Here is a 25,826-nt window from a genome sequence, read left to right as displayed (position 1 = left end):
TGTTTATTCCACATAGGCCCGATAAACTTTTGTAATCATCCACATCACAATCCACTAAGCAAGCCCCGCCACGTAGCTTGGGCTTAAGTGAGCATGTATTGTAGTTAGCATGATTTGTACACGACAGCAATGTCATGTCAAAGCTTGGTGTGATGAATATGCATGGGCATGAGCTTGGCGTGATTATGCAAACACTTACTCCCTAATTTTTATTTTATTAACGTGGCGTATATATTCTCGATTCCACACCTTTGCATATGTTTAAGCTTGGCTTGGGTTATTTTACAACAATCGGGCTTTGAGACATAATTGGGCTTGCATGTACAATTTTGGGCTCCAACACTAATGAAGAGGAGAGTTCTCATCATGAGAGACTGGTCAATAAAAGTCTAATCAAGAGATCTTGGTCAAGAGATGTTCAAACAGGGAGAGTCCGATCATGAATACTTGAGCCTAGTCAACAGAAGTTTGATCAAGAGGCGCTTGGTCTAGAGAATTTCGATCAGAGAGAGTTTGGTCATGAGTAGTTCAATCAAGGTGGGCCTAATTATGAGAAGTTCGATCAATGGAAGTTTGATCAAAAGGAGCAATCCTATTTTGGAATACCTTCCTCATATTTTGGATGGGGATATTGTTGGGTTTTTCCAGCCCATAATGAGTTGTCGTAAGTCTATTATGAATTATAGTCTTAAGAGGATTAAACTGTTTTCCTATTTGGGGTTGTTCTCCTAATTGGAGTGGTATTCCCAATTAGGATTCATAACTAGAGTGAGAATATTGTAAGGGCAAAGTGTTTGCGAGAGAAAAAATAAGTGTGTATTTCTTGTTCTTTCAAGTTTTTCGTCTAGTCTTAATTCTAAAGACTTGGCAAGATTATTCTTTGTACTCATTATTGATATTCACAATAATACCCGGAAGAAAGACCATCATTGCCTTCCACGAAAAACCTTCGAGGATCAACCTATTCATTTCCAGCAACCTTCACCATTTACAGTTCATGCTAACTATAACTAGATGAGGAGGGTGACACCTAAAAGGAAAAAGAACAAATTAAATTGATAAATACTAATAAATTAGAAAGCCTTGTAGAATGAGGGTTTGTTTAGATCAGGCTTGTTATTCCATTGAAGAAACAGCATGAAATAGAAGCGTCAAGAAAAATATTCCGGAGGATAAAAGACAAAATCACACAAAGTGTGGTATTGTATTGTACACAGAGTATGGACAAAATATAACCCAGCAAAAAAGGACAGCGACGTCTAAACGCAATAAAAATCATGCAAATGGCTCGCTAATGTGACATCCATTTTATTAATAATGGCTTCCTGCTATAAGAGAATAACCTCCACACATGCTAAGAACCGTCCGGTTCACAACAAAAAAAGGAAGGAAAAATGGACTCATTCACTCAATCCTTGAACTGGTCAGACATGCAGTAATTGCATAAAACTAAACCAGCTAAGCAATATATGCAAATAAAGCAGTACCACTTGAAGTAGAAATAAAACCTGCACAGATCCGTGTAGCCGCCTTGAGGAAAAGTAGAATCACTAAATAAAATTCTCCGTGGGACAGAAGACGATAATAAGGCTAGAATAGGATCAAATTTGCACGGACCCAGATCATAAAGCTCCAACAGATATATTGCTGAAAATGCCGGCCATTCTCCGCTTCCTTCAACTATATATGATGCTTTCCTGAGAATATCAACTCATAACAGAAACACAGGCATCTCTGACTATCCTTGCTACTTCATTCAGTAGGGTTTTATTCACCATGGCTGTGATGCCTTTTCTTATTTTCATACTTAGTTTCTGTTATGTTACCGCTCAGAAAAAGGAGCTCTCACCAGCAACTACTAAAACAAGCAATTTACAGACATACATTGTCCATGTAAGGCAACCAGAGGGCAGAGTTTTTGCTCAAACAGAAGACCTGAAGAGCTGGCACGAATCTTTTCTGCCCGTTACCACAGCAAGCGCCGATGAACCGCCACGCCTGCTTTACTCATACCAAGAAGTGATCAGTGGTTTTGCTGCTAGACTAACTCAGGATGAAGTAAAAGCAATGCAGGAGATGGATGGCTTTGTTGCAGCATATCCTCAAAGAGTATTCCGTCGGAAAACTACACACACACCCTACTTCCTGGGGCTGCACCAACAAACCGGAATATGGAAGGATTCAAATTTTGGGAAGGGCGTGATCATTGGAGTGCTGGATGGTGGAATTGAGCCCAACCATCCTTCATTTAGTGGTGCAGGAATTCCACCTCCACCTGCTAAATGGAAAGGGAGGTGTGACTTTAACGCATCAGACTGCAACAACAAATTAATCGGTGCAAGGGCTTTCAATCTTGCAGCTAAGGCGTTGAAAGGAGAGAAGCCTGAGGCACCGATCGATATAGATGGACATGGGACCCACACAGCAAGCACCGCTGCTGGTGCATTTGTGCAGAATGCTGATGTTTTAGGGAATGCCAAAGGTACGGCAGTCGGGATTGCACCTCATGCGCACCTAGCAATATACAAGGTGTGCTTCGGAGACCCCTGCCCAGATGCTGATATATTAGCTGCACTTGAAGCCGCTGTGCAGGATGGTGTTGATGTGATCTCAATCTCCCTTGGTGAAGCGTCAGTTCCATTTTTCCAAGACACCACTGCAATAGGCTCATTTGCAGCAATCCAAAAAGGAATATTTGTAAGTTGTGCAGCTGGAAATTCTGGCCCATTTAACGGCACACTATCTAATGAAGCCCCCTGGATGCTAACAGTTGGAGCAAGCACAATAGACAGACATGTTGTAGCCACAGCAAAACTTGGAAATGGACAAGTATTTGATGGCGAATCTCTCTTTCAGCCCAGTGATTTCCCTTCAACATTAATGCCTCTTATTTATGCTGGAGTAAATGGTAATGATTCGGCATTGTGTGCTGAAGGATCCTTGAAAGGTCTCCCTGTTAAAGGTAAGGTAGTTGTGTGTGAGCGAGGGGGAGGTATAGGAAGGATTGCTAAGGGAGAAGAAGTGAAAAACGCTGGAGGCGCTGCCATGATTCTTTTGAATGAAGAAACTGACGGTGTCAGTATTTCAGCTGATGTTCATGTTCTTCCCGCAACACATGTGAGCTACGCAGCTGGACTGAAGATCAAAGCATATATAAATTCAACAGTAACACCAACAGCAACAATCTTATTCAAAGGAACTGTCATCGGAGACTCATCTACTCCAGTGGTTGCTTCCTTCTCTTCAAGAGGCCCCAGCCTGGCAAGTCCAGGTATTCTGAAACCAGACATTATTGGTCCTGGAGTAAGCATTCTTGCTGCATGGCCATTCCCCGTTGACAATACCACAAAATCAAAAATCAATTTCAACATAATGTCTGGAACTTCAATGTCTTGCCCGCATCTCAGTGGAATTGCAGCTTTGCTTAAGAGCTCACACCCTTACTGGTCACCAGCTGCCATTAAATCTGCTATAATGACTTCTGCTGATCTTCTAAATTTAGAAGGCAAACCTATTCTCGATGAACAACTTCAGCCTGCAGATGTTTTAGCCACTGGTGCAGGCCAGGTCAACCCATCAAAGGCAAATGACCCGGGATTAATTTATGATATTCAACCTGATGATTATATCCCTTATCTTTGTGGCTTGGGCTATAAAGATGATGAAATCAGTATCATTGTGCATAGACAAATAAAATGCTCAATGGTATCGAGCATACCTGAAGGAGAGCTGAACTACCCTTCGTTTTCTGTCACACTGGGACCATCTGAGACATTCACACGAACTCTGACAAATGTTGGTGAGGCATATTCATCTTATGCAGTCAAGGTTAATGCACCAGAAGGAGTACATGTGAGTGTCAAGCCCAAAACACTTAACTTCACAAAGGTGAACCAGAAGATGTCGTATTCAGTGACATTCAGCCATATTGGTTCAAAAGGTGAAGCTGGTGAATTCACTCGAGGATTCTTAACGTGGGTTTCTGCTAAATATGTTGTTAGGAGTCCGGTTTCTGTTAAATTACAGTGAGTAATGGATGCTTATCGTATAGTGGGCATCTGGTGACTTGCAATGTCATCAAACTTCATGGAGCTCTATGCGATCAAACTTAAATGTACTCATTTTCTTATGTTTTCCTTCAATAACATGGCAATATTTTAAAGGAGATATCGACTCGGACAATCTAAGTCTAGGACAGAAATAAACCTCACATACCAGGTATATGATATAGAAATCTTGGATCTGCTTCTCGTCGAAAAAATAATTAAAACATAAATATAATAATAAAGACTAACAACAATAGACGCGATGTGGAAAAAGAAGAATGGTGCAAAATAGATGCCAAAGACTAAACGGTAAAAATAATCTCATAACGCAATGCACTTTCTCCCATCCAACTTAAGGTTGTATGTTAGTTGTTCAGTTAAAAAACGGCTGATATAAATCTAATAATTAACTTCTACTGGCCAACCCTATAATCTCCTTACCTAGATGAAATACAAAACCACCACCACATAAACCTAAACAGTCACCAGTCACATTTTAATCACCCGAAGAAAGTGAAAAATTAGTTACTTACCCAACCTCCAGATAAATACCTTCAGAAAGGTGTCTGGGTTTCACATTCTCAGCACCTTCGAGATTAAGCGCTGCCGATTGCTTCACAATAAAAGTAATAACCTCTCGCAGTTCTTCCTGCAATTAATTGCCCCTCTTTCAGAAAAACCCACACAAATTTGGTTCAAAAACATACAAATTATAAACAATTTCCAACCATCCAAACATACTTTCAATCTACCCCATACAAATCGAATATCATTGCGTAATTAGATAATTCACTGAAAATTAGTTTGAAAAAAAAAAACTGAATCGGTACAATTTACAAAAGCCTTGATTTCTACAATTACGTTTTGGACAAATACATAAGAATTTAGCACAGACAAATACATAAACTAGCAAAATTCTTTTATCCTAGGACAGATGAGAGGGAGAAGGGGACGGACATTGTTTTTGAGCTTCTGGATGATGCTGCGGCGGAGTCTGTCGAAGTCTCCGACGTCCTTGAGCCGATCACCTCCTCTTTGCTGACCTTGTGATCGTGCGAGCCCTCCATTGGGTTTTTGCTTTGCTTCTTTGCATCCACACCCCATACTCTTTTTTACCGCCACAACATAGCTTATTGCCTTGTGAAAAATTATTTCTTTTGAACAAGACTAGACTTGGATAGATTTTTTTTTTTTTTTAAATTATCTGCCTTGAAAATGTTTTTAAAATAATTAAAAGCGTATTTGATGAAAATATTTCTAAACTCACCTTAATAAAAATTCACCTAGATCTTAAAAAAAAATTTAAATGCTTTTTGCTAGAAGCACATATCTTGTGCTTTTTTTTAGTTCTTTTTGGAACCCAAATCAATTTTACTAAAAACATTTTCAATCTTTTTAAAAGCATATTCAAACGAACTCTTAATCCATGAATTATGATTCTTTGAACAACCCTAGTTAGAATTGATTGCCAATACTCAACAGTCTTAGTCTATCTAGAACTAGGCCCAACTCAAATGCAATTTCTCCACGGTCCTTCATTCATAAGGACTCAGTTGGGCTAACATTGTCTTTGATTGGAACGCTTCTACCCGGCAGAATCGATGTTGGGTCTTCCTTCCAATTTCCTTGTTTTAGGCCAAACTTGTATTTTGGGCCCAAACATCAACATTCACCAAAATTATGGAAATTAATCAATCTTTGAGACATATGTCAACATTTGAAAGTTTATTGAATCAACTACATCCAAACTAACTCCATACAAATATGAGTTCTCTCCCATTTGGTGAGAGCCCTTCTCTCCCTGAGAGTGTTTCTCACTGGTTTTGGTTTGTGAGTGTTTATTTGTTCATCCTCAATTTCGAAGTCGTCGACCTTAGACAGAGCTCTGTCTAAGGCTGATGGCAGTCATTCGTTTCTTTTTTCTTCTTTCTTCTTCCCTTTCTTTCTCCCTCAACTTGTTTTTTCCTCTATTTGGCTGGATAAGTCTCATCCATCACCCCTGCTTTCCTCTAATTTCACTGTCCTTTGGGCCAAATCTCCCCTTCCCTCTACCTCCATGATCAACCCACTCCATAATATTCTTCATAAAATCAATCCTTCATCGATATCAACCAAGTATGCACACACAAATCTTCAACGTGATTTCTTGCGATCTCCCTGGAAGGTGCGTAATGCTTCGATTCGAGTGTTCACACCACCACCTTCTTCCTTCTCTTTGCTTTTGTTGGCATTAGTATTTGCGGGCTAGTTCTTCCCGCATGTTTCTTTCGATTTGTGGTGGAGATTTCGGTGGTGCTCTTTGGAGGATGTAAGTGTTTCTTCTTCATCCAGCTCGGGGACCATGTTTAGCCTAATCTTAGGCATTTTTTGGGGGCGACTGTCTGAGATGGTAGGTAGGCGGTCCGACGGTGTTGGGCCCATAACCTAGTTTTGGGTTTTCTATTTTACTTTGGAAGTCCACATTTGTGTTTGTGGATATTGTAATTGGGCCTCTCTCTTGTAATTATGTTGTCTTGGTAATGAACTTACCTTTCATCAAAAAAAAAAAAAAAATTTCAAATTTTAGTAATGACTAAGGATATAATGTTATGATAAAAAAATTTAAAAAAAAAAAGGATGTAATGCAACTAAAGAACTAAAAGTAAAACATCTAATGAAAAAAAAAAATTGAATCATGACTGAGGATGGTTCGCTCTCACCATAGCACCATGGTGTGGTATAGGTCTGGCAATTTTTTACACAATTCGTTAATTCGGTACGAAATTAACAAGTTTTCAAGCCGACACAATAACGAATCTGGTCATTATCGAGTAACTCGATATGCACCTATTAAGATAACGGATCAATCTAGATATACACGTGGATAACCTGTTACACGATAAGAAAAATATTAATTTAATAATTTTATACCACTAAAAAAATACTATAATAAACAATATATATATATATATATATATATTCAAATTAAATTTAGAATATTGATGATTGTTGGATCGACTAAGTTTTAAACCCAGTCATCCAATGTTTTTCTTAGTCCTATATCAAACTCTCTCTCATTCTCGAAGGCTCGAATCGAAGCAGTCGCTTGATATCTCTCTTGAATCTCACTCTCGAACCTCAACTCCGGCCAGCCACAAGTCCACGACCACCCTCTTCAGTCTCCCTCCACCACACCACTGTCACCACATACAACCTAGTAACTCACCACCAGTCAATCTACTACTTTTGTCTCCGATTCTCTCTCTAGATCAAGCGAATCTCGTTAAGATATTTTTGTGGGAATGTGGTATGTGGCAATGTTAAGATATTTTGAAGTAATATTTATGTGGCAATATGGTATGTTCAAATTTAAAAAAAAAAAAAAAAAAAAAAGGTCGTACCCAGTGCACAAGGCTCCCGCTTTACGCAAGGTCTGGGAGAGATGAATGTCGGCTAACCTTACCCCCATTTATGGAGAGGCTGCTCCCAAGTCTTGAACCCAAGACCTACCGCTCATGGACGAAGGCACTTGCCATCACACCAAGTGCGACCTACCGCTCATTTATGGTATGTTCAAATTTAGAAGAAGAAAAAATAGAGTATTTTCTTAAGGGGTCATTTTTACCTGTTGGGTAAAATGACCTGATCTGTTAAGAACCGTTAAGATAATGGGTGTGCCACGATATGACCCGTTAAGATAATATGTGTTACACGAAAACGACACAAACACGACAAACACAACCCATTTGCCAGACCTAGTGTGGTATGAGGATGAAATGAAGATTTGGGTTGACGAGTGTGGTGGAACGACTAATGAATTAATGGGTTGAGGCACTGAAGAACGCGCAAACTAAAGCATGATGGTTATTAAACAACCCCTAAGTAAGATGGAACATTAAGTTGCTCTGTTACCCAAAAAGAATTTTACCAAAGCAAATGACAATATTGAGATTAGTTCTTAGAAGCACATGCAATGTCTTTGAACTTTCGAGATGGAACAACACTCTACATCCTCCCATCCTAATTTCTCCTTTGACAAGGCATTGGATATCTTGTTCACGCAATCTTCACAATTATTTGTTTTCTATAAGGACGTGGCAGATTTTATAAGATGATGAAACATCTGTCGAACTGTAAGTGTTTTGTTTGATACTATTTCGAGTTTTGACAGTGTCTTTGAAATTAGAGGACAATAGAGCCGTTGCTTTTCCCTCCACACATTCCCCACTCACCTTATCTCTTCATATGTTGTTTCTCTTTGCTTTCCCTCCAAACAATCCCACCCCACCCAAAAAAATGAATCAAAAATTCAGATTACCAAAAAAGTCCTGTCTTCATTTACTACTCAGCTCACTCTGTAACCACAGAATTAGTGGCTTTTCTCAGTTCCAATGGCCACCAAACTAGGGTTCACCTTAACATCTACAACCCCTTTTAATCCCTCTATTCAGAGACCCTTTGTCTCCGTTTCTTCTTCCTCCTCGACTAGGGTTGAGTCTTTTCAGATCAGTGGCAGACAGCTATGCCTCCGCCTCCGCCACCGCCGCCTTTTGGTACTTCCGGCTAGGGCTACAGCTGACCAACAAGGTCAGGATCATCTGTCCATATAAGGCCTTGAATTATATTTTTGTGGTACCTGCTTTGATTGCAGTGTTGATTAATCAGTGAATGAAATTGATTGAGCATTTTTTTTATAATTGAAACAAACTGATTAAGTAATCATATCAAGTTCAGTGCAGTATTGATCTCACCAAAACTACAGGGGCTTGGTAATTTCACACTTTGCTTACTATAGAGGGTGACCTAATATTTTATGTTCGATATGGCGATATTCTAAACTATTCCAATCTATGAGGGCGAAAATTGGAACTTGGGTGCAAAGGGGCTATCACACTGCTCCAGCCAACTGGCATACTCATGATACAGGGTGTGCTAATTAATTAGTAAACAGATATTATGTGGAAGATACAATTTTTACTTCATTGCATAGGTAGGGGCAGATTAATAGGACCACCAACCTAAGTATACAAATGAGTTAATTCTTAAGTCTCAGTAGCCATGATAGTATTTAATAATTAAAAAAAAAACAAGATGCTCAATTTGATGTTTTACTTTCTTAGTTTTAATGCAGATTGAAGGGGACTTATTCATGATTCAGTCTTAAACTATGTTATCTGACACCATGAAGTGTGGACAAGTTTTTTGCATACGAAGTTTTATTGTACAATTTAACGAGTAATGCTATGTAGACCACGTATACTGATCTCTTTTGCAGTCAGTTCTTGAAAGTCATTTCTTTCTTTTTTTTTTCAGAAATTTACTCTTTTCTTGGTTTGTTTTTGGAATATTTCTTGAATCATTTCCAATGTCCTTTTTCAGGCAAGGTCGAAAAGGATGACGTTGTGGACAGTAAAATTTTGCCATATTGTAGCATAGACAAGAAGAAGAAGTCTTTGGGTGAACTTGAACAAGATTTTCTTCAAGCTCTACAAGTAATTTTACTCTACATTTTAATGTTTTATAGTACTATAGTGTTTTGCTATTAAACACATTATGATTCCATAGATAAACCGATACAAGAAAGTACTAGGTCTGGATCTCAACCAAGGTTCCGACTTAGTTCTTGGACCACTTTCACAACTTATGCCGGCAAAATCTGTCATGGCTCCTTGGTTACCTTCTTCTAGAAGTCAGCTGCTTATTGTTTTGATTAATTGGATGCAAATCACTAATAGATGTTCGCATTTGAGATACTAAATGGTTTTCTTCTTCTCTTTGCTCGTAAAGTCGTTCTACTATGACGGAAAAGCTATTATGTCAAATGAGGAATTTGATAACCTTAAGGAAGAACTCATGTGGGAAGGCAGCAGCGTTGTCATGCTAAGTACGTAGTGTTTCATTTTTTTTTTTTTTAATGAGACTTGGCACCACAATATCTTGGGATTTCATGATGGTAATATTTCTAAGATACAATTTCGGTTTCTGGTGTTTAATTTTACCGTGCAGGTTCTGATGAACAGAAGTTTCTGGAAGCCTCAATGGCCTATGTGTCTGGGAAACCAATTCTGACAGATCAAGAGTATGATGATCTGAAAATGAGGCTAAAGGTGAGTGTGTGTTGGTTTCATGTTTAGGCGCGCATAATATGATTAATAGTATAGTTTCTTCCATCCATCGTTTCCATTTGCTTCAGTTGGTGAACATAATTTTCTTCTTTTCAGACGGAAGGGAGTGATATTGTAGTCGAGGGTCCAAGATGCAGTCTCCGTACTAGAAAGGTGCGTAACGCTGAGTTTTCACTCTCTTTCTCTATATATCCATGTATGAATTACCCTTGTGCACCCTTCATTTTGTGGTTTCATATGAAGTACTGCAAAATGTGAATGTAATTACCCAATATCACAAGGATTATCTCTTTAGAGGTCGCACTTGGTGCGATGGCAAGTGCCTTCGCCCATGAGCGGTAGGTCTCGGGTTCGAGACTTGGGAGCAGCCTCTCCATAAATGGGGGTAAGGTTAGCCGACATTCACCTCTCCCAGACCCTGCGTAAAGCGGGAGCCTTGTGCACTGGGTACGACCTTAGTTTTTCGTATTCGCATGTTTGATTATAGAAGTATTGATTAAAATCCATTACTGATTACCGGATCTAAAGATTTTTCTCTTGCTTGTCCTCCAAATGTCTCTGCACTTCTGCTGATTTACCATGGAAAGAGTTGTTTAAGTTGTCTACAATTTGTTTTCTTAAGCTTACATGGATGTTTTACTGTCCTTTTTTCATTCTCTAATACAATTTCTGTGAGATACCTTGGTTGCGAAATCGGGGATAAAAGGCTAACTAAGTTCTGGTTGTACTGATTAACTTTCTTCCAACAGGTTTACAGTGACCTGACTGTTGATTATTTGAAGATGTTCCTGCTGAATGTCCCTGCGACTGTTGTCGCACTTGCAGCGTAAGTCATCTACTTAAACCTGCTTGCTCCGTGCACATAAACGAAATATAGTCAACTGCTTAACCAGCTAATAGCTTCTTGTCACCGAAATTTTCGTCTAGTTTACATAGATGATATCTAATCTACCAATTAATCAACAACCTTGTTTCCTCATCTGCTAGGTTCTTCTTTTTGGATGATCTGACCGGTTTCGAAATCACATATCTTTTGGAGGTATATTGTTTTAATTACACACAACTTGTAACTACATGAAGTTTTGGTTGCTGTACGTATCCATTTTACGCTCTTTCAAAACAACCTTTCGTAAATTCTTGGATTGCAGCTGCCGGAGCCATTCAGCTTCATTTTTACATGGTTTGCTGCTGTGCCTGCCGTAGTTTACTTAGCTCAGGCACTGACAAAGCTAATTATCAAGGATGTTTTGATCCTGAAGGTAGGATTCCGTTTTGTCAAATGCCATTTCTTAGGGATGTCTGAAAATAATACGTACGTAAATTGTGGATACTGTATTGTTTTTAACATTTCACATTTGTTTGCCTAGGGCCCTTGTCCGAACTGTGGTACAGAGAACTTGTCATTCTTTGGGACCATACTTTCCATTTCAAATGGAGGTTCCACCAACAACCTTAAATGCTCAAAGTGAGTATAAACCTAATCATGATTCTAGATGAGTGCTGCAATCCGTCATGCACACGTGGGTGATTTCTGACCGTCTTTAGATACATGTAAGTTCCACAACGGAGCTCACGTGCATCAATAGTCAAAAATCATTCAAGCGTGCGTGAACGACTGATTGTAGCATTTTATTCTACTATTGACGTTTCTTTGTTTTGTTTCCACTTGTGTGCTTTTTATCCCTTGGACTCTACTTGGCTCCTTCATTGATGATAGTGGCATCATTTCATTATACAAATATTAAAATCGCAATCGTTCATTCTCTTTGCCATCATTTGAACACCATTTATGGAGAAAAAAAATCATTGGATTTGTAGACCAATTAGTCATTCATATGAATCAAACAAATTGACGGTTGACCATAAAAATGAAACATTCTGATTATGACATTTGTACGATAAGTATGATGTCCACGTTGCCATTGAAGGAGGCATGGCATGAGCCGAGCGTTATACTTTTCTCTTTGTTTGGATTTTGTGTTTGTTTGGACATGATTTACAAAAGGTGTGTTTCCATTTAATTTGAACTGTGATGAGTAACATTTGACTGCAGCTGCGGAACTCCACTGGTATATGATTCGAAGTCGCGCCTGATTACGTTGCCAGATGGAAGCAATGCATGATGAGAATTTGGGAGCTCAAATAAAATGTAGCATAAATGTAATTAACGAATAATCAGCACTCGTGTATTGTGTAAGCGTTTTCTTGTGCAGAAGAAGAATATGTAATTTTCTTGGTTCTTGGGGTCTCTTTGGAACATCTCAACAGTTGATTGTGAATATGAATACAAGGAAAGAGGAAGATAGCATGATCGGACGGTTCAGATCTAGTCTTATGCCTTCCATTATCAGTTGTCTTCAGCTCCTGTGTGCGCATTGTTTTCAAGTTCTCTCGTTCGGTATAGAAAATTGGATTGGAATCAATGAAATTGCTGTTTTCTAGATATGCCAGAGATAGAAGATGAATTACTCTGTCCGAAAACTTATCAGCAAATGGTAGGGTTAGAGGGTATCCATTTCAATCCGACCCTCTATGCTAAACGAGGCTTGTGGGTCGGAAACAGAGTTACCGATGCAAGAAAATTGGAAAATAACTCAAGTTGTAAAGCATTTCTATTTGGGTTTGTTTTTCAATAAATACGAAATGCTTGTACATCCAGCAAGAACTAAAATCAGTACTAAGATTGCAGAAATCCTTCCGAAGCGTTTAAACATCCTTACAACATACCAAACGGCCTCCACAAGACAGTTGAGTAAAGGCAGCTAAAGCTTAAGACATCCAATAAAATGGGCATCGCATCAAACTCTAACGGCAACAAAACATGTGACACGCTCCTTCCCACTCGATCCATCCAAAATGCTGCCTCCGAAGAAACATCAGTGCTAATGCTACAACCATCTTCTCTATAGAATCGCCACGTCCAAATAATCTCCAATCTACAAAAATGAAAAGATGTGAGAACAACCCTTTTTTCGTCAAACTCCAACAAACTTTGACATAAAATTTCAGTTTACCTGAAAGCTAAGATCATTCAGTGCCTTGCTTTCATCCACTTGTCTCCCGTTTCCATGAGAATTTGTCATCCCAACCTTAGAAATCCAAGAAATACACGATTTTTAACAAAAAGAAAAGAGAGGGGGAAAGTAGTTCATAATTGTATGTGCATAAGTACTTCTCAATTGTATATGTACAAAAGCAAAATTGTTTTGTTTCCCACCTAGCTATATGCTGGAAAATGCGTAAAATCATACTGCATACACACCCGTAGACTACCTCCAATTGTAATGGAAAATAAATTTCAAAATAACAAGAAAAGAGAGAAGTCAACCAACCAACTGGAACTAATTTCTTGGGATCACATCAGTATGAAATATAGTTAGGAATTTGCCATACGGTGAATTTTAAACTAATAATTGCATACGACGGTTGAAATATAATTTCACATGTTGGTGTAAGCATAATTTTCTTTACTGAAAAGAGGTGAAAATGTACAAAGGAATATTGCTTTTTCTATTGAGATGATTTATTATTTTGACTTGAATGAGCATAAGTTTGAGTTGAAGCAGTAAAGGGAACTCATTTATCTGTCGAGTGGAGGATACAGAGAGCAGTCCTCGGGTATCTACCTCATCTTGATAGCTAGATTTGAAAATAGAAAGGGTAATAGTGTACTGTGATACATGCATGTATCACTACGTGAGAAGGAAGCAAGTACCTGTTTCACCACAAAACGACCGCGCTTGTCAGGGTATACAAAAGCAAAAGACAGTCTAGCATTTCTTCTCCTAGCCTCTGGAGCAATCTCTTTGACCTGACAAAGAACTAGAATCATCATCGGAGCAAGTAATATAATGTTATTCAACCAAATATGGGAAAGAGGATAGGATGTCATGACCCATGACATTATGAAAGACAGATAACATACGAGATCAGTTAGCTCACGAAGTGTTGCATCTTTCCATGTATAAATTTGAACCTCATCTTTGGGTTCATTGCCTCTCACTGCAAAGTCCACCTCACTGTGATGAGCTCCAATCTGCCAAAGAAAAAGAGTTAAAAGAAAATGTAAAAGGCTGAAATGGAATGTCAACAGCACCCAATCCTTTATATTAACATCAAGTTCCCAAACTTCCAATACCGCCAACTTCTCCTATCTTCTCATTAGTAACACGAGCTCCAAATTATACAAAGCTTCCCCATAATTCCAAAACAAAGTCTTAACGGTATTAGAAACCCAATGTACTTCGTTCTCCTCATTACCTAACTTAACACCTACCTCAGAATCACCACCATAACCTTCTACTGAACTGATTTCAGAGTCTAAATCGAGCAATGACCTTCAAGGCCAAGAGAAATTGAGAGACATATAATTATACCAACTTAATTTTCAATTCTTCTCCCTTCGCTCCGTTAATTGGGCAAAAAAAAACAAAAAAACAAAAAATACCCCAACACCAAATTTTTCCTAAGTCTATCCTCTGCAACAAAATCAGCAAAACCTGCTTCGAATCGAACACCACTAAAGAAAATAAGATATGGGTTTTTCTAAAATCTGAATTTCCAACAAAAATCACTAACTCCAATTACTTAGAAGCCAAATTTCACAAGCATAAAAGATTAAAAAAATACTAAAAATTAATACCAGAACTGCAAAAAATAACCTAAAAACAGAAAAAAACTGGAGTTGCACGTACCTTAGTGAAAACCCGAAGCAGCAGAGGGCAAGTCTTGCATTACATACAAAAATACAAAGCTGTTCATAAATATATGCCTATAAACCAGCTAGCAAAAAGTAAATAATAAATTTAAAAAAAAATGAAAAATATAGAAACCCTAAAGATGTAAATAGCAGAGCTGAAAGTTAAAGAGAGTACCTTTTCACGGTCGATGGGTTCGGAGCGGGGGCGAGGCGGCGGGGGCGGCGGACCCCTGGAGTGAGGCGGAGGAGGAGGTGGCGGAAGTTGTCTTCCGGGTGGGCCTCGCGTCTGGGGACCGGGCCCGCCCATCTTTTCGTCTCTGTTTCTCTTCTCCATTGTCGAAGTCCTTGCCTGAGAACGATTTCGGGTTTTTTGTTCGGGTTTTGGGGTCGATGTAACAGAAATTTGTGGTGTACGAGACTTGATTATTTATGCGGCTCATGGGTCATGACAAAGAAATAGGTACGGGTCATGGGTCTCAGCCCAAATAATCAAAAGGCAAGAAAGCCCAAGAAGTCTGCAACCACTATATAACCCAATAAAGAAATAAATGAACCAAAGGGGTGTTTCCCAACCCCCCGGGAACTTGTATAGAACTGCCAATTTTCTCCTTAAACTTCACTATTAGGCAATGTTCTCCTTGAATTTTAATTATAGCTGATTACCCCCTAAAAGTTTATAAATAGCCAATTCCCCCCCAACGTTAGATTTTAGAATTTTTCATCCAATTTTCTATTATTTTCCCCCCATACAGTTTTCATGTATTGCCTGCGTGATAAAAAATGGATGAAAATTTTAAAATCTAGCGTCAAGGGGAAAATTGGCTATTTATAAAAGTTTAAAAGGGTAATCAGCTAAAATTAAAGTTTAAAGAGGAAATTGGCAGCTCTATGCAAGTTTGGGGGACAAATCGACAAATATGTCTAAACCAAAATTATTATTCAAGTTTTATGGAGATACCAAAAGCAAAATAAAAACTTATGTGAAAAATGACTTGTTTTCCCAAACTCAATAACATATAGGTTGCACTTAGAGGTACAAATCGGCTCAAACGGTTCAAGTTTGACTCGTGTTCAACTTGTTTTGGCTCGTTCAAGCTTGATTCGTAAATTAAACGAGTTGACCTCAAACAAATTATTAGGCTTGGTAGAAAAATGAGTCAGTGTTGAGCTTTGGTATGTTCAGCTCATAAAACCCATGAGCATTTCACTTTTTTACATATATTGGACATGTAATCATTTCCAAGTTTGTTTTTATTATTTTTATTTACTCAATTTTCAAAAAAATTCAATTTTCATTAAGTTGAGCCAAATAAAAACTCGAATCCGTTTTACAAATGAGCTAAGGGCTGGTTTGGTATTACTGTGCTTTGAAAAAAAACTGCTGTGAGAATAAGCGGTTGTGCTGTGAGAATAAGCGGCTGTGAAATAAATCAGTAAAATGTTTGGTAAACTTTTTTGTAAAAGTGCTTTTGGAAAAATAAGCAGGCTGATAGTGAGTATTTTCATTAAATGAGCATTGTAGCTCCGTGTGCTTTTAAAAAAAGCCAGTTTTCCAAAGCTGCAAATAGCAGCTTCAACTTTTTCCTTTGATTTCAGCTTATTCTCACAGCAGCTTCCAAAATAAGCCATTTTTTTTCAGTTTACCAAACACCTAAAACCCTCACAGCTTTTTTTCATGGGTGCTTTTTCTTTTAAGTACCTCACTCCCAAACCACCCCTAAGTCAAGCCAAGGTGAGTTTGACTATACATTTATAAGTTTTTTTTTTTTTTTTTTGAGCTTGGACAAATAATATCATTTGAGTTTAGTTTGAACACTTTTGTAGTTGGTTTGGCTCGACTCATCTACACCCATAATTGTATTTTCATACATATATTTACTTTGACCTTTATATTTTTGAGCAAATTGTTGTAGGCAATCCAAAATGATCATTATACACTTTGACTTCTGTATATACGCTATATATTCATGACAATTAAAACTTCTAGAAATTAAACAGAGCAAAAAATTAGTAAATTAAAAACACGATTGCCATTTTGAAAAATAAAATTTACAATACCTGTTTTCTTACAAATAGCTTAACACAAAATCTCAGGAAATCATGTGTGAAGCCCAACAGTCACACATGCTCCACGTAACTCGAGTTGTGTTATCCATGTGTTAGGTTTAAAATTTCGCCGCGAAATAACGTGTCGAGAATGAATCCAACATTAATTAGATGAGGGACCTTACATATTGGACTACTCCCCATAGGTGGAACCTCAACTTTCTTTATCCAACAACAACTTTTCTGGTTACAACCACTAAAATTCCTTGATCGCAATTAATTATATTTGATCTGGAAATGGATCATCTCTTGATCCCTTCCACTAAATCCACACAGTCATTGACGGCGGAAAACAAGAGGTCTCTTTAAAAGTTATAATAATTTTGGCTATTGTATCAAATTTCAATGACTCGGATTCATGAACTAAATGGATTTGATGGAAGGGATAGATCCCTTTCCATTCTAGATAACCTCCAGACATTATAATACTATTCTATAATATAATAAGTCAAATCTATGTTTGTCTTCTGTCCGTTGACTTAAAACATGAGCAAATAATACTATTGTAATCAAACACAATGTATCCTTTTTCATGCAATTAGTCACCAACTTAATTCTTTCAATAAACATAAAATCCTTTGGATGATTAATAAAATTAAATTATATAAAAAAAATTAAAATATCAACCACCTAATGCAAGTACAGCCATACATGCCAGCACGTTAGATACCACGAAAACATTTCACTGAAACTATTGATTTTATAAGCAAATAATATAACACTCCTACTTGACTAATTGTTCAGCATAAACATCGTTGGGGCCACGAAGTCATTTTTCTAGCTACATGAAATGTTTTGTAGTTGAACATTATATAAGGCATGCAAAACGGACCAACTGGCATTGCACTTGTACTTCGATCATCCTACAGAGTCTTAAAGGAACCTCTACCAACACAGACATGGCTTCTTTCCTTCCTTCGTCGAGCCTCAGCTTCCTTCTCATGTCATTGATGCTGGTAACCATTAGCACAACAGTGGTTGCAAAGGTCATTTACCGGCCGAGTCCATGGAACCTTGCCCACGCTACTTTTTACGGCGATGAGACAGCCTCCGAGACTATGGGTATGTATGATGTTCATTTCACATATGTTGAGAAAATTATTTGTCCTTCAAATATCTAACATGTTATATTATCCAACTAAAAATTAATACTGCATATTCAAACACATGATAAAATAAGTTATCCATTTTTTCATTTATATGTCAGTAAACATAGTACATATGCAACACTATTTTTGTTGGAACTAATTGCGTATAAATTTCTCTCGATTGACTATATCGGTGACTTGCCACACAAGAAAAGTGTAGCTAGCAAAAACGATGAATACATATATATTCAAATAAAGTACTTTATCAATTAATTAATAATCCCTATTCTTAATTATTCTGTTTTCTTGGTACAGGAGGAGCTTGCGGTTATGGAAACTTGTTCAGTAATGGGTATGGTACAGATACAGCAGCATTGAGCTCAACACTATTCAACAATGGTTATGCTTGCGGAACTTGTTACCAGATAAAATGTTACGGGGCAAGTGCATGCTTTGGAAATGTTGAATTCACCACCGTCACCGCCACCAACCTTTGTCCGCCAAACTGGTCCCAGGACTCCAATGCCGGAGGCTGGTGCAACCCTCCTCGCACCCATTTCGACATGGCCAAACCTGCCTTCATGAAAATTGCTCAGTGGAAGGCCGGCATTGTTCCCGTCATGTATCGCAGGTACTCCTTAAAATTTAGGATACATTAGGGTTTTTTTTTTTTTACTAAATTGCAACACTTGGTAAACTACAAAAACTAAAATGAAACTTTGCGTAAATTATAGCAACCAAAATCATGATTTGGCCTTAACTAAATAGTTGATTTTATATGATCACATTTTCACAATTGGATTATAAATCTTCTATGTGATTTTCTTGCAGAGTGCCGTGCATGAGGTCGGGCGGCCTTCGATTCTCTTTCCAAGGAAACGGGTACTGGTTGTTGGTGTATGTGATGAATGTAGGAGGAGGAGGTGACATTGCAAGCATGTGGGTGAAAGGAAGCAGATCAGGGTGGATTCAAATGAGCCATAACTGGGGAGCTTCATACCAGGCATTTGCAACCTTGAAAGGCCAAGCTCTCTCTTTCAGGCTAACTTCCTACACAAGCAAAGAGACTATAATTGCTTGGAATGTTGCTCCTTCAAGCTGGAATGTGGGTTTGACTTACAATTCAAATACCAACTTCCATTGATGCACAAAAGCACGCAAATATGCGGAGATTCTGTATTACTTAATATGCCTACTTAATTGCCACTCTTTTTTTTTTTCTTAATTTTCCTTCTTTTTTTATAAAGCCCCAAGGCCTTTATCTGTAGCTTTGGCTTGGAAAATTTCCCTTTGGTTACTCATATATCCTTACTAAAGTAATTTTACTGATCACAACAATGAGAGAACAATATATTTACATGCTATATGTACAATTGCTTGTTTTCAGTATTATTTGGTTGAAACAAGTGTTCTGCAAGTAATAGATTGTTCTAGTGAATAAGGTCTTTCTCAACCCAATGTGTCTCAGGATCTTTTTAATGTTGCTTAAAGTAATAATATCACGTGTAATTGAAAATTTTATATGCATACAAAAAAAAAAGTGTTCTGCAAATTCCATCTTACTACGTAGAAGTTGATATCATATTTCCTATCATATATTTCCACTCTTGTGTTGTGTATGAATTTGAAAAATGCTTTTCTCCCAATAATATTTGAAATACATTTAAAGCATCACATATTTAATTCAAAAAACATTTTCTGTTACCCTGCAAAAGAATCTGGCTAGTCGTCGTATTCTCTTTGTGGAGATCTTAGAGATCAGTCAATCGTATCTGTTCATCGTATATCGTGCAGTCAAAAATTATTTTAAATATTTCTTTTTAAAATTAAACTCATTACTTAATAAAAAATAACTATACGATGTACAATAAACGGACATAATTCATGAATCTCCAAAATTCTTACCAAGGATCTGAAGACTATCCTGTTGGCCTGCAAAATACCGATATGACCATCATCATCAGCCTTGTCGGCAAATAGCATCAAAAGGCATGAAAAAGACCTTGTGATCTAATAGTACTTTTGGTCAATTGTGATCTAAAAGCACTTCTCAAACAAATAATGACGTAGAAGTGGAACAATTGCTCAATAGCACATGCAAAGTTTACTGTTTTCGGATTATTAGTGTCTGTTTTTGTTTCATGATACCTTTTTGAAAAGAAAAAAACGAGACAAAACAATCTCGTTACTTTGACACGATGTACGATAATTTGGGCATTCGAGGCTGTTTGGAAGGTCAAAACTGCATTTTTATTTAATTTGGGTTGTTTTGTTAATTTGGGTTGTTTTGTTAATTTGGGTTAAGTTATTTCCCGTTTATTCCTTTTGTCGTCAAGGTTTCTGTCAGATTATTTAAGCAAACTCTATGGTTGTATTTTGGACGGTCTTTCATTCAATAAAATTCAAAAAAACGAAAGTTGCTCTCACAAATCCCTGACTTCCTAGGAACCTTCAAGTGTGATCGTTTGTGAACCCTTTATGCTATAACTTTCGTTGTGTCACATAATAAAGCACTCTAGATTGTCGATGCCAGATTGAGAAATGATCATCGAAGAAAAGAGGAAGATTTTATGTTTGCCCTCATAAATTAAAATGCAAGAGTTTCGGTTGGTTAAAAGAATTCATGAAGTTAAAGTCATATTTTCTTCTTGAAGAAAATTGAAGTTCCACTATGAAATCAATTGGCAGTATGAAGAGTAGCGCCATTACTTATAAGCACATACAAAGTCTTCTCTCATCAATGTGGAATTCATTCTCAATACTCGTCCCCTCTCCTCTAATTTCGTTTGTGTAAAATAAAACCTAAATTGAAACTTACAACTAGAGTAGACACTCAACTTCACCAGATAACGCAATATTTTGCACCGTCACCGGTTGTCAATACACTATTTCTTCAAAACACCCACAAGTGACAAGACAATGGTCATTGCTACCGTGTCTTTCATTTTTTATACTATTTCATCCATGTGAATTGTGGGCCATTTGGAGAGGAATCAAATGAATTTCCATGCTTGCTATAATCGTGAGACGCACAACCACACACAAAGTGGTTAAAGTGGGGAACATGTTATCAAACACAATCAGGAGTATTATCTAATATGCCCTCCCAAAAGAGAGCCATGCCCTCTCATTGCATTGCCCTAAGCACGCCAAGCCTCCCTTTTCCACTTCCTTTTTCCACAAAGTGCCATCATCACAAAGGCTCCAACATCATTTCTTCAAACCTTCTCATATGATGATCCTGCATGACTACTCCATCTCCTTTGCCATCCCAATATCTTTCTTTCTTTCTCAGAAACCCAATTTTCCATTTTCTCATGAAACAAACAGGCATATATATTTTGGTGTTGTAGAACCTTGGTTTTGTTTAGGATTAACATATATATTCTCTCCAAGACCTCCATAAAGGGAGAGACAAAGTAGGAACTTTCTTTTTATTCGCTTACTCTTTAACCCAACTTTGCTTTTTCTGAGCTATAAAGTCCACAAACAGTTTAAGCCTAACAATTTGCAACCTTGTATCTGTTTAGATCTAGTTTTTCATAGAATTCGATAAGCCAAAGCCACATTCTTTTAGTGTACAAGCTTCCAAGAAAATCAAACCAAACCGTTTTGTACATTTATGATTTATTGTTACTATATTCGTTCTTCGAAATCAAGCTCATTTTCTCACATGGGCTCTCCCTTCTATCTCACATTGGTTGTTCTTTCATTCATATGTGTAGCGTTCACAAAATCTGAAGCTCAGAAGATCCAATCAGCCCGTCTTCTCGACCTTCTCATTCGAGACGTCACCTTCAAGGCGTACGACACACGCATCAGGACAGGAACACTACACACTGTAAATTTACCAGCAAACTTCTCAGGCATCATAGTTGATACTGCAAGATACAGATGTGGCAGTCTGCGAAGGTACGGCGCGCAGGTAAAAGAATTTCATCTAGGCACTGGTGTATCTGTGCATCCATGTGCTGAGAGGGTCATGGTAGTTAGACAAAATTTGGGATATAATTGGTCCTCAATATATTATGCCAACTATGACCTATCTGGATATCAGCTTGTTTCTCCAATTTTAGGCCTCTTAGCGTATAACGCCGGTACGGATGTGAACTTCAGCAACCCTTTTGAGCTTGGTATTGAAGCTGGAGAAAAACCCATCAGCATTGATTTTAAAAACATCACAAGGGTGAACAATGAATTGGGTACAAGGCCATTATGTGCAAGTTTTGAAGGTGATGGCAAAGTGACATTGGCAAGGGAAACTAAACCTTACATTTGTGTTGCAAAAAGGCATGGACATTTCGGGTTGGTCATCGAGAAGCCTATTCCGGTGCAATTGAGGAAGAGAGTGAGCCAGTGGAAAATAGCGGTTGGAAGCTCGGTTGGATCTGCATTGGGTGCTTTTCTTTTGGGACTGCTTTTAGTGGCAATGCTTGTGAAGGTGAAGAAGCAGTCGAGGATGGTGGAGATGGAGAGAAGGGCTTATGAAGAGGAAGCTTTACAGGTATCAATGGTTGGACATGTGAGGGCTCCTACCGCATCGGGTACTCGAACAACACCAGCAATTGAGCATGAGTATATACCTCCTCCTCACTGAATTGGATTCAGTTTTTCATACTAAATTATTCTTTTTTAACATTATTTAGCTGAAATGGAAAGGTATTTGTTGTGAGATAGAATTGTATTTAACCAAATTTTTCAAGGGCTCCATTGGTTGGGAGAAGGAAATTCTACTTTCTGAGCTATACATGGCCATTCATTGTTCTTTTTACCTTCAATTTTCATGACAGGATGAGGTTTCTTTTCTTTTTCTTATGAATGTTTCCTAATTACTTGTCAAACTGCAGAGTGGAGACACAGGTTAACAAAACTTTAACTGCAGTTACCAGTTGTCTTACAAACTGGGTTTAGGATGTGCTTAATTTGACCTTATCGTGATGGTAAAAAGACAACGATCTTCTCACTCACTTGACAATTAGCCTCCACCGTACAATCAAATCGCTTTATTACATTACTTAGTTCAGATTAAGAACTAATAGAAAACAATACTTTAATCTCTAGTCACTCCTGAAATAGAAGCAAAATCATCCCTAAATCCCTTGAATCTCACCTTTTCACTTTCTAATTTATTTTGTCAAAGGCAATTACATAAAACCCGTGATATGTCTTCAGACTTCAAAATGATCTTAACCAACATTTTACATTGAAATTGTGAAAGAAAAACTCCTTATAAGGATTTCCTAAAGCTGAGATTTTATTTTATTTTTTAAGGAAACTAGCCTTCATTGCACACAAAAGGTATTTTTTGAAACACGGCGTTCTATGCGCGACTTAAACGTTTTAAATGTATTTATATGCGTAAATTGACAAAAGGAAAGTCAAATATTTGAAGTAAATGAATAATCTTAGATCATGCAAGAAGAAACCTCTCATAAATCAATTAAAAATAGAGAAAATAATATTTAATGAACAACTTATTGAATCACATTATTACTAGTCTATTGTAAGGCTAAGCCCACCCCCTCCCCTTAGTGTAGATAATATTGTTTGTTAAAAAAAAAACAATCATTTGACATCTAATTTAACGTAATTTAATCACATTATTATCCGCGTGCGAAATTTTTTTTTTATAACCGACATTACACGCATCTTAAGATGTTTTGAACGTGTTTAAAAATAGAGAAAATAATATTTAATAATCAACTGATTGAATTATATTATTGCTAGTCTATTGTGAGGCTAAGTCCACCCCTCCCACTTAGTGTAGATAATATCGTTTGTTAAAAATAAAAATAATCATTTGACAACTAATTATCCGCTTGCGAAATACTTTTTTTATAACCGGCATTACACGTCTCTTAAGATGTTTTGAACGTGTTTAAAATAAAGAAAATAATATTTAATAAACAATTGATTGAATCACATTATTGATAGTCCATTGTGAGGCTAAGCTCACCCCTTCCCCTTAGTGTAGATAATATCGTTTGTTAAAAAAAATAATCATTTGACAACTAATTTAATCACATAATTATTTGCGTGCGAATGACCTGTTTTATTTATAACAGACATTACACGTCTCTTAAGATGTTTTGAACGTGTTTAAAAATAGAGAAATTGAATCACATTATTCCTAGCCTATTGTGAGATACTAATTTTAAAAAAAAACCACAAAAAATTAATTATTAAAAAAAACACTGTTAAAATGACGAAAACACCCCTGCTTTATTTGATACATTATTTTGGGATGCTTTTGAAGTTTTTTTGTCTTGAGGGCATTTTTGTCCAAATCTTTTTGTTGAAGCTTGGTGAGTCCAAAATCACTATTCACCTTTTCCATTGGCTTTATATATAGATAGTGAGAGCAATACAGTAGTAGGCAAGAATTAAGAACTACACACTAGGACCAAGTCATCGGACTACTAAAGTAGTCTACCCTCCCATTCGCACAAAGCGATGAGAGGGACCTAACCACTGTCAGAACGTCGTCTCTTCAAACACCCACACGAACCAAAATACTGTTATCCGGATGTAGGGAGATTTCCTGTTTTGATGTGAATTAGTTTTCAAACAACATGTAAATGATATAAGTTCTACTATACTTTCATGAGTTAAACTGAATAAACAATTGAGCATGTGTAGGCAAAATCATTAGTCACAGTATTGAGAGTATTAATTTGGGAAAAGAAGGGACCTTGCATGTACTTAAAAGTATCAAGGAATGTTAGGTAAACTAATCTTTTAAGCCACATTTGCAAACCATGTTATGTGTCACCAATAGTAAATAAGCACGTTAATCAATATTTAAGTAATAATCCAATCATCATCAACCACGTCATATGGTTGACAAAATATGGTTTAAATTGATGGTATCCCTAGCATTACCTGTAATGAGTAATTGGGCTTTCTCATACTGACAATTTGTTTTATGGTGGAACCTCAACTTTCTTCATGGTATCAGAGCAGGTTATCATATGTGTGAAGTCCAACGGTCACATGTGATTCGCATCACCTAAACTGTGTTGTCTACATGCTAGGCTTGAGCGGGCGTGTTGAGAGTATTAACTTGACATTAGAGGAAGAATGAACCTTACATGTGCATATAAGTAATTGAGCTACTCATTTTATTATCAATTGGTTTTATGGTGGAACATAGGCCTGGGCACGGTTCGGTACCTGGGTAGTACCGAAACCGAACCCATAGTAAAATTTTGGTATAGTTCGGTATGGTATAAATGGTTGTACCAATTTAGTACCAAACCAAATAGGTTCGTTTGGTTCGGTCCAGGTATAGGTTCGGTTCGGTTCTGGGCCTTTAAGGAACAAGGCCTGGTTTAGTGTTTTTCAGTTTTCGTGAAGAAAAAAAAAAGCCCGAATCAATTTTTGGCCCAAAATTAACAAAGTGCACAGTGCATGTGACTAAATTAGTACGAGCATTATTGAGTTCTCCCTATTGACAACATCCATTACTTTGATATGCAAAAGCAATAAAACATCCATACCTACAAAAGCTAGCACAGTGCACGACTAAATCAGTTTTTCTGGATGCTTATCCATACCCACATAGTCCCTGCTTTTGAGATGTGGATGTAGTGAAAACATCCATCCCAAAATTAAGGAGATCAAAATTAACAAAAGTAAACGTTAGACTAATCAGACTAATTGAGCTATTTGATGCAACAAAAATTGAGTTCTCCATGCTTCTGCTACATGACTAATCTGAGCATACAAAATTCAATCCAACAACAAAGTTCAAGTAAATGCCTTATGGCATTAGTACAAACTA

At 37.4% G+C, this 25,826-nt stretch overlaps 6 protein-coding genes across 7 annotated transcripts; 4 read left to right on the top strand and 2 right to left on the bottom strand.

Annotated features, from left to right (window-relative positions):
• Positions 1-793: 793 nt before the first annotated feature.
• On the bottom strand, positions 794-5,193 carry LOC126619530 (uncharacterized). Of its 2 annotated transcripts, none has more exons than XM_050287924.1 (3): positions 5,004-5,193; positions 4,580-4,695; positions 794-1,030 (listed from the first exon to the last, which is right to left on the bottom strand). In XM_050287924.1, the coding sequence occupies exons 1-3, from the start codon at positions 5,148-5,150 to the stop codon at positions 982-984; spliced, it is 312 nt and encodes a 103-aa protein (XP_050143881.1). In that variant the 5' UTR covers positions 5,151-5,193; the 3' UTR covers positions 794-981. The 2 variants fall into 2 exon arrangements, with proteins under 2 accessions (XP_050143881.1, XP_050143883.1); XM_050287926.1 differs by having other exon boundaries at positions 4,599-4,695; positions 5,004-5,192.
• LOC126619529 (subtilisin-like protease 4) lies at positions 1,427-4,165 on the top strand. Its single transcript, XM_050287923.1, has one exon. It carries the CDS (start codon positions 1,777-1,779, stop codon positions 4,027-4,029), a length of 2,253 nt encoding a protein of 750 aa, XP_050143880.1. The 5' UTR covers positions 1,427-1,776; the 3' UTR covers positions 4,030-4,165.
• A 3,103-nt stretch (positions 5,194-8,296) lies between the features above and the next one.
• Positions 8,297-12,479, top strand: LOC126619218 (PGR5-like protein 1B, chloroplastic). Its single transcript, XM_050287518.1, has 10 exons — positions 8,297-8,612; positions 9,405-9,517; positions 9,813-9,909; positions 10,032-10,132; positions 10,247-10,303; positions 10,900-10,976; positions 11,138-11,189; positions 11,299-11,409; positions 11,518-11,615; positions 12,204-12,479. Exons 1-10 carry the CDS (start codon positions 8,417-8,419, stop codon positions 12,271-12,273), a joined length of 972 nt encoding a protein of 323 aa, XP_050143475.1. The 5' UTR covers positions 8,297-8,416; the 3' UTR covers positions 12,274-12,479.
• Positions 12,480-12,740: 261 nt separating this feature from the next.
• On the bottom strand, positions 12,741-15,258 carry LOC126619219 (histone deacetylase complex subunit SAP18-like). The gene is made up of 6 exons (XM_050287519.1): positions 15,025-15,258; positions 14,845-14,877; positions 14,076-14,186; positions 13,866-13,961; positions 13,165-13,239; positions 12,741-13,086 (listed from the first exon to the last, which is right to left on the bottom strand). The coding sequence occupies exons 1-6, from the start codon at positions 15,181-15,183 to the stop codon at positions 13,054-13,056; spliced, it is 507 nt and encodes a 168-aa protein (XP_050143476.1). The 5' UTR covers positions 15,184-15,258; the 3' UTR covers positions 12,741-13,053.
• A 2,530-nt stretch (positions 15,259-17,788) lies between these two features.
• Positions 17,789-19,501, top strand: LOC126619743 (expansin-A7-like). The gene is made up of 3 exons (XM_050288158.1): positions 17,789-18,017; positions 18,359-18,674; positions 18,875-19,501. The coding sequence occupies exons 1-3, from the start codon at positions 17,855-17,857 to the stop codon at positions 19,185-19,187; spliced, it is 792 nt and encodes a 263-aa protein (XP_050144115.1). The 5' UTR covers positions 17,789-17,854; the 3' UTR covers positions 19,188-19,501.
• Positions 19,502-21,135: 1,634 nt separating this feature from the next.
• LOC126617870 (uncharacterized) lies at positions 21,136-22,814 on the top strand. Its single transcript, XM_050285958.1, has one exon. It carries the CDS (start codon positions 21,666-21,668, stop codon positions 22,638-22,640), a length of 975 nt encoding a protein of 324 aa, XP_050141915.1. The 5' UTR covers positions 21,136-21,665; the 3' UTR covers positions 22,641-22,814.
• Positions 22,815-25,826: the final 3,012 nt, after the last annotated feature.

This window comes from Malus sylvestris, chromosome 4 (genome assembly GCF_916048215.2).
Source record: "Malus sylvestris chromosome 4, drMalSylv7.2, whole genome shotgun sequence".
Lineage (NCBI taxonomy): Eukaryota > Viridiplantae > Streptophyta > Magnoliopsida > Rosales > Rosaceae > Malus > Malus sylvestris.
Note: the sequence above shows the minus strand (reverse complement) of the source record. Positions and strands in the feature narration are given on the sequence as shown.

What these genes read in the sequence shown, in the direction of transcription:
- LOC126619529 (XM_050287923.1), top strand. Translation starts at nt 1,777, where the DNA reads ATGGCTGTGATGCCTTTTCTTATTTTCATACTTAGTTTCTGTTATGTT.
- LOC126619530 (XM_050287924.1), bottom strand. Translation starts at nt 5,150, where the DNA reads ATGGGGTGTGGATGCAAAGAAGCAAAGCAAAAACCCAATGGAGGGCTC. An exon ending in TCCAGAAGCTCAAAAACAAT is followed by an intron (nt 4,696 to 5,003) that starts GTCCGTCCCCTT and finishes AATTAATTGCAG; the next exon opens with GAAGAACTGCGAGAGGTTAT. An exon ending in GGTATTTATCTGGAGGTTGG is followed by an intron (nt 1,031 to 4,579) that starts GTAAGTAACTAA and finishes TTTTCCTTTTAG; the next exon opens with GTGTCACCCTCCTCATCTAG.
- LOC126619218 (XM_050287518.1), top strand. Translation starts at nt 8,417, where the DNA reads ATGGCCACCAAACTAGGGTTCACCTTAACATCTACAACCCCTTTTAAT. An exon ending in CAGCAGCGTTGTCATGCTAA is followed by an intron (nt 9,910 to 10,031) that starts GTACGTAGTGTT and finishes TTTACCGTGCAG; the next exon opens with GTTCTGATGAACAGAAGTTT. An exon ending in AACAACCTTAAATGCTCAAA is followed by an intron (nt 11,616 to 12,203) that starts GTGAGTATAAAC and finishes ATTTGACTGCAG; the next exon opens with CTGCGGAACTCCACTGGTAT.
- LOC126619219 (XM_050287519.1), bottom strand. Translation starts at nt 15,183, where the DNA reads ATGGAGAAGAGAAACAGAGACGAAAAGATGGGCGGGCCCGGTCCCCAG. An exon ending in AACCCATCGACCGTGAAAAG is followed by an intron (nt 14,878 to 15,024) that starts GTACTCTCTTTA and finishes ATGTAATGCAAG; the next exon opens with ACTTGCCCTCTGCTGCTTCG. An exon ending in TTCGTGAGCTAACTGATCTC is followed by an intron (nt 13,962 to 14,075) that starts GTATGTTATCTG and finishes GTTCTTTGTCAG; the next exon opens with GTCAAAGAGATTGCTCCAGA.
- LOC126619743 (XM_050288158.1), top strand. Translation starts at nt 17,855, where the DNA reads ATGGCTTCTTTCCTTCCTTCGTCGAGCCTCAGCTTCCTTCTCATGTCA. An exon ending in GACAGCCTCCGAGACTATGG is followed by an intron (nt 18,018 to 18,358) that starts GTATGTATGATG and finishes TTCTTGGTACAG; the next exon opens with GAGGAGCTTGCGGTTATGGA. An exon ending in GTTCCCGTCATGTATCGCAG is followed by an intron (nt 18,675 to 18,874) that starts GTACTCCTTAAA and finishes ATTTTCTTGCAG; the next exon opens with AGTGCCGTGCATGAGGTCGG.
- LOC126617870 (XM_050285958.1), top strand. Translation starts at nt 21,666, where the DNA reads ATGATTTATTGTTACTATATTCGTTCTTCGAAATCAAGCTCATTTTCT.